This window comes from Seriola aureovittata, chromosome 4 (genome assembly GCF_021018895.1).
Source record: "Seriola aureovittata isolate HTS-2021-v1 ecotype China chromosome 4, ASM2101889v1, whole genome shotgun sequence".
Lineage (NCBI taxonomy): Eukaryota > Metazoa > Chordata > Actinopteri > Carangiformes > Carangidae > Seriola > Seriola aureovittata.
Genome location: NC_079367.1, coordinates 16,135,640 through 16,148,435, shown reverse-complemented (window position 1 = coordinate 16,148,435; position 12,796 = coordinate 16,135,640). Strand labels below are relative to the sequence as shown.

The 12,796-nt window shown below is 42.2% G+C and overlaps 1 protein-coding gene and 1 long non-coding RNA gene across 2 annotated transcripts; both read right to left on the bottom strand.

Moving 5' to 3' along the window:
* Positions 1 to 22: 22 nt before the first annotated feature.
* On the bottom strand, positions 23 to 5,584 carry LOC130167724 (uncharacterized). The gene is made up of 10 exons (XM_056374205.1): positions 5,388 to 5,584; positions 4,030 to 4,146; positions 3,747 to 3,922; positions 3,324 to 3,579; positions 2,881 to 3,051; positions 2,400 to 2,534; positions 1,445 to 1,660; positions 549 to 759; positions 172 to 274; positions 23 to 28 (listed from the first exon to the last, which is right to left on the bottom strand). Exons 1-10 carry the CDS (start codon positions 5,566 to 5,568, stop codon positions 23 to 25), a joined length of 1,572 nt encoding a protein of 523 aa, XP_056230180.1. The 5' UTR covers positions 5,569 to 5,584.
* A 3,844-nt stretch (positions 5,585 to 9,428) lies between these two features.
* LOC130167284 (uncharacterized) lies at positions 9,429 to 11,009 on the bottom strand. The gene is made up of 3 exons (XR_008827258.1): positions 10,918 to 11,009; positions 10,003 to 10,156; positions 9,429 to 9,513 (listed from the first exon to the last, which is right to left on the bottom strand). It is a non-coding gene; the product is annotated as an uncharacterized LOC130167284 (long non-coding RNA).
* Positions 11,010 to 12,796: the final 1,787 nt, after the last annotated feature.

Here is a 12,796-nt window from a genome sequence, read left to right as displayed (position 1 = left end):
CTCTCACAGAGAAGAGGAAGGGTCATTCCTGATGTGTAGATACAGAATTCAAAAAGAAATTTAAATTTATTAGAAAACTGATCATGATTTAAAGGTTGATAAACATTTATGTTCAGAGCAGCAAAGTTCAATGCTGCTAAATTCAGCAATCTGTCCACCCATTAGCTTTACCTTGATTTTGACAATAGTAACCAGCAGGGCATGTCTCACAGCTGCCCTGGCCTTGTCTGAGCTGATAGCTGCCTGGAAGGCAGACTTCCTGTCTGGCACTGCCCTGAAGGAAACATTAAATTAGTTTTATTAGACTCTATGTCTAGGCAATAACATGCATCACCAGGAATAATCATGGTGCAACAATAACAGTGGAGATAGACAGACACAGCATAGGAAGAAGACTGAGGCAGTCAAGAAAAATAGGAAGAAAAAATTGATTGACTTAGCATGTGTAGTATGCAGCAATGCATTTGTCATGACAGAATAAAAATCACATCTGAAGAGGAGGACTCATGCAGAGACATCACATACAGTATTCAGCAATGATGACTGACGGTAGCTTGAAGACTAATACTGGATGGCTGACCTTCTCACAATAATGTCCCACTGAGCAGACATGTTGTTTTGGTCTCTCAGAGCTCTGTCCCCCAGGACAGTAATAGCCTTCTGCACACTGACCACTTGGCTCAGCTCTGCCTCTCTGGTGGCAGTAGTGACCTGGAGGACACAGCTGGCAAGCCTCGACCGTAGCTCCACCGAGGGAACCTGATGGGAAGCACGCAGCGCGCATATTGATGGAAATGAATTCATGAAAAGTTCTGAAATTGAAATCTGAAATCTACACTTCCATTCGTACACAGTGTTTGATGACTTGCAAATAAAATAAAAAAAAAACACATTGTAAGTTCAGATAATGAAAGCATTAAAAAAGATAACAATGTTAATTCGATGCAAAGTACATACCTATTCCCCCATCAGTTTCTAATTCATACCCACACAAAGGAGCTACAGCACATTTTAATAGGATTTTAGTTGTCCGCCGCGAGACAAGAATACAATTACACGATTAAACCATTTTGTGACTGAAATTATTCATGGGCACCCAAAGGGAAAGAAAAAGGGTTCAATGGAATTTCATGTTTCTCCACATCACTGAACTGCAAAGATAGACAGCAGTTCATGTAAGGATATTAGTAGGAGAAACTGACAATGTGTACAACAAAGGGGATTAAGTGTTGTATTTCTCAGTTTAGCATTGTGTCGGAGTACTCATTCATAATTAATTCATGACCGAAAAAAGGCAGGGAATGACAGACCTGTCTCTTTTCAAAAGGATATGGCACATGTTTTCTTTTATTTATTAAACAGTTCATGCAAAAATTTAAATAAAATAAATGAGATTAGATAAATCTAACAATTAAAGCCGTATAACAAAAGAGCAATATCTCACTTCTTATGGTTCCACGAGGGCAGGGCAGAGGAAGAGGAGTTCCAAGGGGGCAGTAGTGTCCTGTGGGGCAAGAGGTGGAATGGGGGTCTAAAGAGCCTTTTGGGCAGTAATATCCTGCAGCACAGGGTCCTCCCGGAGCTTCTAGACCCGTCTGGTTACAGTAAAAGCCAGCCTCACAGGGCTGAGGGTAGGCAGAGCCCAAGGGACAATAGAAACCTGAAAAATAGCCACAAAACAGTATCACAAATAAATCAACTTCAGCAAGACCAATAGTCCAGTTGTTCTTATTCACACATTCCCTCTAGAGATAGGAATTTTGTCACACCCTGAACTTTTCATTCCCACAATCTTATATTCTGCTTCTATTCACAGTTCACTCACCAGATTTTTCTTTTTCCATTTAGCAGGGGGGAGTAATTACTTTCTTGAGAGAATTTAAAACTGTGCCTTGCTGGTCTAACATCAACTTTTATTTCAGTGTTTTGCCGTTTTATGTGCATCACCACACAACTATCTCCAACTCCAGCACTCAGGCCTTTAGGTCTTTAAATAGTGGAATTCGACCTTCAAGAGTGAGGAGGGCCATTTGCATAACCATTTGCATCTATCTTATGCTGCCCTCACTGAATTACTGAACCATTAAGATAATTCCATGATGGAGTGTAATTGACAAAGCCTTTTCTGTAATGCTTGACTTGTTTATAACCATAAAAGGAAAGAAATTAGGCTCCAAACCAAAGAGTGGTTCAAATAAAACCATGATGAAATGGCATCAAAGCTGGAATACGCCATATACACTGGAGACACACACACACTAGATGAAATCAGTCATACGTCACAGCAATTACAGTAAGTGGGACTCCCATGTCACGAGCAAGGAAGATAACGTGTGTGCCTGAGGGGACGAACAAAGTATCACATCAAGTGCACAAGTTCGCTGTGAGGATTTACCCACCCCTAGGGCATATATCTCCTCTGTAGGTGGAACATGCATAATGTGGACTCTTGAGACATGGCGGTGAGTGAGTCACAATATGGTCTGAATCTGCCTGTGGCGCCGTTACCACTTCGATCTTCCAAGCATCTTTCCCTATAATAGAACATGGCAGATAAAAGCATGAAAGATGTCTGAGTTAATATCTTTGTCTGGCAGACAGGAAACCAAGGAGGAGCCACTCTTCTCTTTCAGCATGCTGATTGAACAGTTTTGACTGTAAAGGGAACAACATCTTTGTACAATGTAACACTGTAAGGCAATGATTAATTGCCAAATACTTTAGGGGCAGGCCTAACTGAAAAGCCGCAGCTTTGAAGGACATTTATCACGACACATAAGGCTCTGTATTCTTGTTGAACAGTCTGAAGAAAATAATGAACTGCCCCTTCATAGAAAGCATTTACTGTGTTATTACAAACTGAAGAAAGCCATGTTTTACCAGAATTACTGGAGTTACTGAAGCAGGACAGATTGCGCATCCAGAAGGCGGCGTCTGTCTTCGCAGTATAAATATCCAGTATTTCATGAAGACAGCTGAACAAAGAGGAGTTGGCACGAGGTGTGGGGCTATCTGCACCTCCAGAACAGAAGAAACCTGCAAAGCACAGACCTGCCACAGGGAGGTATTATAGGGGGATTGCAAGAATGGATCTATATTTCATTATGTGTGAGCTTAGCCTGATAACCAGACTAAACAGTCATTTAGTTTCACTATATCATTTAATATTTGAGTCTGTGTGGAAAAAAAAAATCACAGATTTGAGCAGCGATTCAAAGGTCTGAGTCAATGCTTTCTCACAGTTTACAGCTGAAACATGAAACCTTGTGGATTTTACACAGTTGTGCCCTATACACTCGTTTAGATTGCTTAATGAGTGTGACTGTCATTGACTAATGGAAACCTGGTGAAATCTCCCACCTGTCGGCTGCGAGGCTCCTGGACTAAGGCAGTATCTCCCTGGGGGGCAACGGCGGCAGTGAGAGGGGGAGGAAGCTCCAGGCTCTGGGAGGAAGCTGCCAACAGGACAGGGTTTTGGTGACCCACTACCCTGAGGACAATAGTGTCCCACGGGACAAACATCTCCATAAGGCTGGGAGACAGGAGAAGGCTCAGTGGACCCCAGGGAACAAAAATGTCCTGTGGTAGACAATGCAGTTAGACATCTCACTAAGAACACTACAATAATTACAATGTAGGATAAGTGAACTGTGTGATTCAGGGGAAACTGTGGCTTAATACAGTAAAAGGAAAAGACACTCTTATACTGTAGCTCAATTCTGACATTGTTTTCTAGGGTGAATTACTGGACTGTCAAAACCTGGGATACAGAGTCCAGATGGCTCTGTCAGAGCACTGCTGTTACAGAAGGTGCCAGGGGGGCAGGGGGAGCAGTCACTGAGGGACGTCCTGCCAGTTGACGGACTGACATGGCCCGTCGGACACGGAGATGGCACAGATGAACCCTCCATACAGTAGAAACCTGGGCAGGGTGTGTGTCTCACTTAATATGAACCTTCAGGTCACTTTTGTTTCTTTGTCTGTTTATTGTCTACAAATGTGAGGACACAAGTGTTTTTCTTTAATTACCTGGTGGGCAGGTGTTGCAAGTTGACTGTCCAGATGAATACTGAAAAGTGCCAGAGCTACAGATGGCCGGCTGAGCACTACCATGTGGGCACGCATGGCCAGGTGGGCACTGACATCCTGTGACACAGTCAGATAAAGAAAAGTTAAGACTTTCATCTGGTTCCTCCTTGTTTAAAATAAAACAGGAACATACTTATAAAATAAAGTACTGATATGATTTATCCTACATACACCAAGGTGAACATTATTCATGGAAAAAAAGGATAGCTGGTTTATTTCATCATGCCCAATGTGGTACCATGGAAACAAAGCAATGAAGAAGACAGTGACTCTGAGCAGTATTCGCCCTGTATGAAAATCCTGTGCGAGGCAAGGAGAAGAGAAAGCAGGCTCAGCAGCAGGTGCCCTGACTCTGACAGCAACGAGATGGAGACTATTTATAGGTTCTGGGTCATTTCATGCTCAAATTAGCAAAATGTCTTCTCAATAAAAGGCGAAGAGGGGATGAGGACGCCTTTCAAAGAATCTCAAGGTGTGCATGTAATATTAGAGGAGGAGGAAAGCTCATCTGAGGCATAAAATTGCCTCCATGGTACATGCAGAGTTAGGTTAGGCAAGTAATGGATGAGTTCTGCTTCACACTCACACCACCAGTTACAGCACCAGTTACTACACTAGTTACAGAACAACCACATTGAGTGGGAAGACAAATATAACTCAAACACCTCATGGAAAAGAACATAGTTGCAAAGTAACATATTACAGTTCCATCCTGGAAAGGCTTACATGCCAGTAGGTAAACTGCAAAATTATCAAATGTTAAAGAAAATTTTAAGTTCTGATGAAACTGACCAAAAGTGATAAGGCTGTCCAATGAAAACCATATGTAGTAGTATAGTTTTTCATGTAAACTTGAGGATTATATGTTCTTTTATGGGTTGAGAAAATTTTCCTGCCTCTTAAATTAAATTATCAGAAAATTCAGCTGTTTGTTTTTGTGTTTATAAGAAAATGACAAAGGCCATAAGGAGCATGTCAACATTGCTAACGGCCGTGCAACTGTAATTTGCTTTACTTCGTTGTACATCATACAGTATCTTTTCCATTCCCTTTGAGTGAAAAAAGTTCAATATCATTCATATGAAAAGTTGCACTACTGTACAAGCTTTTACAGTGGGTGAAGTAGGAAAAGTTTGGTCTTCTAAACCAGCTTCATCATGTGAGCATATTTTAGCCAATTTGATGGCCTATTTGAAAGCAGACTTACTATATGTGGATTAGACACTGTGTAATAAAAGAAGAAGTACAAAGACTGCCGTGGTTAACCCTGAGCTGACCCCTGATGATGTGTACTGTACCTGGCTGATGTCCAGACATTGATCCTGGTGGACAGAACCACCCCGGGGGACAGAGGAGGTCAGCAGAGATCTGAGCCCACGAGGGGCAGTAAAAACCCGGGTAACAAGCAACACAGTCAGCCACAGACTCAGCTGCAGACTTCCCCAAGAAAGTACCTATATGTAGGACACAAATTATCATGTGAATAAAAATAATTTCCATTCATTTCTTTATCTCCTTCACACACACACACACACACACACACACACACACACACACACACACACACACACACACACACACACACACACACAAACACACACAGAGAGAGAGAAAGAGAAATTAAATAACATGGCATAATTCACTTGGTTAAGTAGCCAGCTGACCATTATGACAGTTTTATTGGACTACCATTAGGTTTTACAACCTCCTCTGAAGTTCTGGATACATTAAGTCATTATACTGTACCTCTGGGGGCTTTATGGGATTGTACACTTCGTTTGGAAAAAGTGTAATAAAAAGCAAGAGGTCAAACACATTCCTCTTTCAGGGAAATGACAGTGGAGTTCATACTTCTGTTGAACAACACATTCATGATACAGAAAAACAGGAATAATTTCCACCTCTTTCAGGGTTCTGTCTGCATATATTGGGTTTCTACCTGGAGGACAGGGGCTCGGCTTTGCACTCGCTCTAGGACAATAGTAGCCTGCAGGACACACATCACCATGGAATTGACCCAGGTTTGAATCACCAGGACGTGGGGATGGAGACGTGGTATCTCCTGCAACTGAGACAATAGACCTTTATTGGATGTCATTACTCATTAGGTTAGTGAGTGAACTAAAATGCCAGAGCCAATTCCTGTAATGCGAGGACAAAAGAAAAAAAAAAATACTACTAGGAGAAAGCGATGGGGAGTGGTAAATGTTCAGTGGAGACCTCCGCAGCACTGTGGTATCAAAGGCCAGGGAAATATTAAATAAAAACCGAAGTGCAGTGGTAGAAAAATGTGCACAGCACAGTATTTTTCAAGCTTGTGTCAGATGACCCTTGTTTTTTTCATACTAGAAATACCATTTCTAAAATAAGCAGCTTTGTATATTGCCAAACATTTATTAATACTACATGAAGGGCGAGGAGAAGCAGCCTGTTACCTGTGATATTACCCCAAGGTGTGGCCACTCTGGATCCTTCTGTGCAGTAGAAGCCAGGGTCACAGGGCCCAGATGGGGCGGAGAGGCCAACCTTGGTGCAGTAATGACCAGGCATACAGGGCTGACATACTTCTATTGAAATTGCCCCTGATAAACCAAGAATACAGCTCATATATCTGACCTGACAGGATAAACTGGAAATAAAACATGGTATGAATTACTGCAAAGCAAAATATTTCCACTTGACTTATTTTAAGTATTTGCTTTTTGATAGAAAGGTAGGGCTTTCTTTCATTACAAAATGTACACTTAACACCATCAATAACTTCAAATGTCACAAACAGTGTATCTAACTAAGTGTTATATGTCACCATCTATCGAGCTGAAGGTGCCTGCAGGGCAGGGAACCATATAGCTGGTACCCTGGGGGCAGTAGGACCCTGCAGAACAGCGGCCTCCTGTTGGGCCCTCCTCTGGCTGGGCAGAAACAGAACCATGGATACAGAGGTAACTGGGGGCAGCGAGATGATGAGAACAGAGGTGATTGGGAGGGGGGATGTGGGATGAAGGAAGTGATAGATGAGAAAGACAGAGGGAGAGACAGAGCATAAGGACAGTTTCATTATAGACAATAGAGACAGCATTAAACACAAACAGGATGTCATATCTTTCATAGTCTGTCTCTGAACATGATGAAGTGTGCGTTCATTTTGCCTCCGTTTACCCAGGAGAGCAGATCCCAGTGGGGGCAGCCAGTCCCGAGGAACTGCAATATCTCCCAGGAGGACAGAGCACACAGCCCGACTTATTGGACAACCCCATCTGCGTGCTGAAGGCACCAGCTGGGCATGGGAATGCAACACCAGACTGCGTTCCTGTAGATGAATAGCATATAATATCTACAGATGGTCCTGAACTAAACATCACAGGACAGTTTGTGATGACCATCCTTATCTTGATTATGTTCTGTAATGGCCATTTGCATAATTAGAAAGCCATTTACTGTTACAGCCACTTGTTTGGGACTACACACAAAACAAGAGCAATACTCAACAGCCCTTTGCATGCAATAAAGCACATTGTTAATTAATTAATCTCCCTGAGCCTGCAGCATGACTTGTGTCCTACATATATTTATATCCGATGACATGATATGATAACATTGCAGATTTGTCATGATTGTGTTAGAATAGCTGCACTATTGTATCCTACCTGGTGGGCAATAGTGTCCTTTAGGACACAGCATGGGAGTGTGAGTCCCAGACACATGCCCAGTGTCAGTATCCACTGAGCCAGCACAGTAAAATCCTGCTGGACATTTAACACACTCTGCCTGTGGAGGGGCAAATTACACACATCATTTTTTCTACACAGGACAAATACAAATCATGACCACAGATATTCACTGATTAACAGATTAACATTTTAGATGCTTGTGTTGGACATGGCAAAAGCTAAACTATAAACTGTTTACATCATCTTTTATAGGACATACAGATAGTTATAGAGTAAATTATTTATACATTTTTTTTAGTCCAGTCTATCAGGCCAAATACTGTGTAAGACAATATATAAAATGGTAGGTGCACATTGCATTTGGGACTATAGAATATATGAGAATAGAGTATTCTACTTTCTTCCCCACCTGTCCTGATAAGTCCTGGTAGGTCCCTGACAAGCAGGATACCTGCCTATCAGATCCAGGTGGGCACATGTGTCCAGGTGAGCAGGGTATAGCCTGCAGGCTGGTGTTTTCTCTATGTGGACAGTAGGAGCCAGCTGGACAGATAAGAGAAGGGAAAGAGAGCCCTCTGGTGACACACAGGAAACCTACAAAACAAAAGCAATGCTGTTAATCAGTCACAGACATTGTGTGACAGGATTATCCCTTGGTAAATCGAGTTATGTAATTGAATCTTTATCTTCTGACTGATAAAAGACACATACTTAAACACTAATGTATACAATATGTGAGAAATTAATACCAACCTGGGGGACAAGGCAGGCAGTCGGAGAGATGACTGTTCCTGGTTTTGTTGCTATAATGTCCTGTGGGACAGGGCAGTGGTGCTGAGGAGCCCTGGGGACAGTAATGACCTTGAGGACATCTGTCACCTGTCATCCCTCCATCCTCTGGTGTGGGTGACCAGGCCCCAGAGAGGCAGTAGTACCCAGCACCACACTGGCCTGATGCAACCCCCTTCCCAGGGGACGCACAGAAGGAGCCTGGCTTGAGAGAGAGAGAGAAAAAAAAGGAGTGAAATTGGGTAAAATTGAAAATTACTGTGCAAAACAGAGCATGTAGAAAAAGCAGCACATTGTACACTGTATGAACTCCAGGTGAAATTTTCCTGATTTTGATCACCGTTTTTCAATAACAGCTGCTTTCTGAAGTGTAATTAATTAATTACCGATTACTGTCAAGGTCGCTCTAAACCCTGAGTGAAATACTTAAGCTTAGGGAAACTAATATTCATTAGCAGTAAATGATGTGTGACCTGGAGGGCAGGGCAAGCAGTCCTGAGGTGCTGCCATCCGAGTGTGAGGGTTGATGAATCCAGCTGGGCACGGGTACTGGTTTTTGGACCAAGTCCCAGACGGACAATAATGACCCTCTGGACACTCATAACTCCCCGGCAGAGAGCCATTACTACTGCCAGGACAATAAAAACTATCCAGACAAAACAAGACAGGAAGAATTTAGTCCTTTACTGCTGTGGTAACAATGAGGTTTGAATGTAATTGTGACTGTGTGTACACAGGTATGCATTTCTGTGAGTAAACATCAAAAGTGCGTACTGTTTACAGTTCTTGCATCAGCTTTATATGTGAAAAAGTGCATATGTTTATGGTGCCAAGAAACTGTGTGTGGCTGATAAGCGAGTTTACCCCTGGGGACAGGTGCTGCAGCTGGATCGGCCATCTTCTGTACTGATGGTTCCCAGGGGGCACTGCTGAGGAGCCACAGAGCCCTCAGAACAATAATACCCTGGTTGTGTGAAGACAAGAGTCAAGCAAGGGATGCACACTCAAGTACACACACACGCACACGCACACACACAAGCACACATACAAACACACAAACACACACACACACACACACACAGGGGACAGGGTTCGATTTCAAGTGTCAACAGAGCAGCTGCTTACGTTTAGCCCTATTAACTTGAAAGAGAGCTTTGTTGTTTACCTGTCCTCTAAGATAGCTCTAGGCTTACGTAAATTTTACACTTATTTGTGTTCTTTGCAATTCCCATTTTCTTTTGTAGTTCCCACATGACATGCAAAGTATAGCTTTTTGTTGCCATTTCCTGTCTAAACAATAGGTATCTGATTACATTATCCCAGTGTTGTTGTTTTTTTATTGACTGTCTTCATACATTTTCTCTTGACAATTCTCCCTCTCACTCTCTCTCTCTCTCTCTCTCTCTCACTTGAAAAATCAGTTACAGATGTCTAACTTCAGGGATCTGATCACCTTTCGGGCACGGTCCTCCATGGCTGTCTTTTAAAGGAGGGTCGGGACGATCTGCGCCGCCCAGACAGAAGAAACCTGCCCAGCATTCCCCTGAAGGCGCAGAAAGCCCCATTGCATCGCAATAATAACCAGGGAGACATGGCTGGCAATCCTCCTGAGAGGGGAAATAAGAGAGACAGAGAAGAACAGGGGGAGACAAAAACAGAGAGGCTGTTATAAAATGAAAAAAGAGTATGTGCCTTATTGCAACATTGATTTGGGATTAGATATTGATTGGCTGACACAAGGAAAGAAAGAAAACAATGTACAATATAAGTTACTGGGTATAATGTATAGGGCTATATATAATGTAGCACTACTGACCATAAACTAGTTTGCTATATCGAAACCTAAAGTGTTCAATATTAAACAATAATAATATAAAATATAGATAAATAAGCCGTGAAGCAACCAAGGTAACAAATATATAAAATAATAAATATTCATATAATAAATACAGAAAAAATATCTAACCAACCCATTATTATGAAATGTTATTTTGTCCTCCTCCATTTTACATTAACAGCAGTTTTATTTCAAAATGCCATTTTCCCCAATGTCACTTTATTCTGTCAAGGCCTGTTATGTTATTGGCTTTTACTTTTGTCTGAATATATAGTTTGTTTATTCATAATGATTTATTTCATGTCTTATTTATTAATTGAACGTTGGGTATACATAATTCTGCACAAAACATCTTGAATTGTGCAGGTACTGTAAAAAAGAATATACAGTTCATACACAGATATTCGCAATTTACAAAACAACAAGAAAAATCCCTAAACACCAATTGACAATTCCATTCAGATCCTATCCTGGTGTAATTCTCATTCACTGTCAAGGTGATATGCGAGTGTGATATAAAGTGTAAACGACCTGGGAGACTAATTTGGTGAGGTTAGAGAATGTTCCACGTGGACAGGGCAGAGGATGGATGGTGGCCCTGGGGCAATAATGACCAGCAGGACAAGGCCCTCCTTCTCCTGGTGAGAGACACAGGGAACACAGCTGCCATTTGTCTATCATCCCAAAATAGGAGTACCAGTGGAGAACTATGTCCTCAGATAACTAACAGGCTGACAATCAGGCTGACATATTAGCAAAATGTGGTTACATCAGACTATACTGTACTGTATTTCCTAAATTTGTGAACATGCAGTGCATGTCTGGTAAATACTGCTGTTTACCTGCAGCCTGTGACAGAGGTCTTGGAGAGGTGTTTCCATGTGAGCAGTAATATCCTTCCCGACATGGTCCAGTGACAGCTGTGCCATTTCTGGAAGAGCAGTAATGGCCGCCGTCACACTGCCTGCACTGAGAGACAGACCAGTAGCCTGGGTCAGGACCGTAAGTTCCCTCTGGACAGCCTCTCAAGTCAAATCCGGTTCTTTCAGGGCAGTAAAAGCCTGCAGGCCACAGAACACACACAAGGAGACGCATAAATATGAACGACACAAAGATTTTGGTTAAATTATAGGTGCATCAGCTTTTTCATTGATCATTATTGTTTGTTTCTGGTTTTTAATTATTTTGTTTGATAATTTATTATAATTTTTTTTAAGTGGTTTTAAGGGCATACAAAACAGTAAACCACAAACCTGCAGGACACAGGTACAGAGTGCCAGATACACAGTACCAGCCTGGCACACAGAGCTCACACTGAGTAGCGTGAGTACCAGCAACATATGTGCCTGGATCACAGGGAACAGGCTGAATGGTTCCCTCTGGGCAGAAGTAACCCTCAGGACAAGATCCCCCTGTGACTCCATCCGTAGGGGTGGATGTCACAGCTCTCTCTACACAGTAATATCTGCAAGAGATTAACGAGAGAAAACAAGAGTGCGAAAAGCCTAAAAACAAATATAACGAATATTATATGAACCAGTGATGGCTAGTTTTAAAACCTAAGTGAAAAAATGGCTGGGAAGTATTTTTTTGTGAGTTAGTCTTAAATAATAGAAGTAGTGTTTATTTAATCAAGAGTCTGGTGTACCCCCCACTGCAGGATCCGCTAGGTTTAGTGAGGCCGGCAGAGTCACAGTAAAATCCCCCCAGACAGGGCCTGCACTCCTCCTGGCTGCGCAGGCCTGAGCTGTTTGACCAGCTTCCTTCAGGGCAGGCAACGGGAGCAGTGGTGCCTGTAAAGATGAAACAAATACCGACTCACATTTCAGCTGCAGTAAACAGTATGCCGAGTATGCAGAAATGTGCTAAGAGATGACAAGAACGTTGCAGTTATTGGGTTTGCTGACACAATACACTGTGACAATGTTTTAGACACTGTAAGCAGGATTTAAGTGCAACTTAAGAGTGGGACACTCTTATAAAACACCACTGCTGCGTGCAGTATTGGACAGCTCAGGGCGGCTGGCTTTACCCTACAGCAGCATTTCTACAGCATGGGTCAGTGCCCCGAGTCAGACGGAACAAGTGTACAAATTAATTTGAAGAAAACAGTCTCAAAAGTTACAAGATAAATGTTGTCAGGACTTCCTGTAGGCCACCAAATGGTAATTAGCATGAATAAAACATTGTAGCCCTAGAATATAATAGGATAGAATGTTAATAGCCTCACGCAGTATAAATTTGGTTATATTAGCCTATAAAACAAGCTGCATCAGCGCAGGATTACAAAAAACATTATTTTGAAAATGTGGAACCTTCTGCAGCCTGATATATTTCAGGCATCAGCAGTATAGCATCGCTGAAGCACCTGCTGATGGCTGATTGCTTATTAAAAGGAAAACAAGCCAGT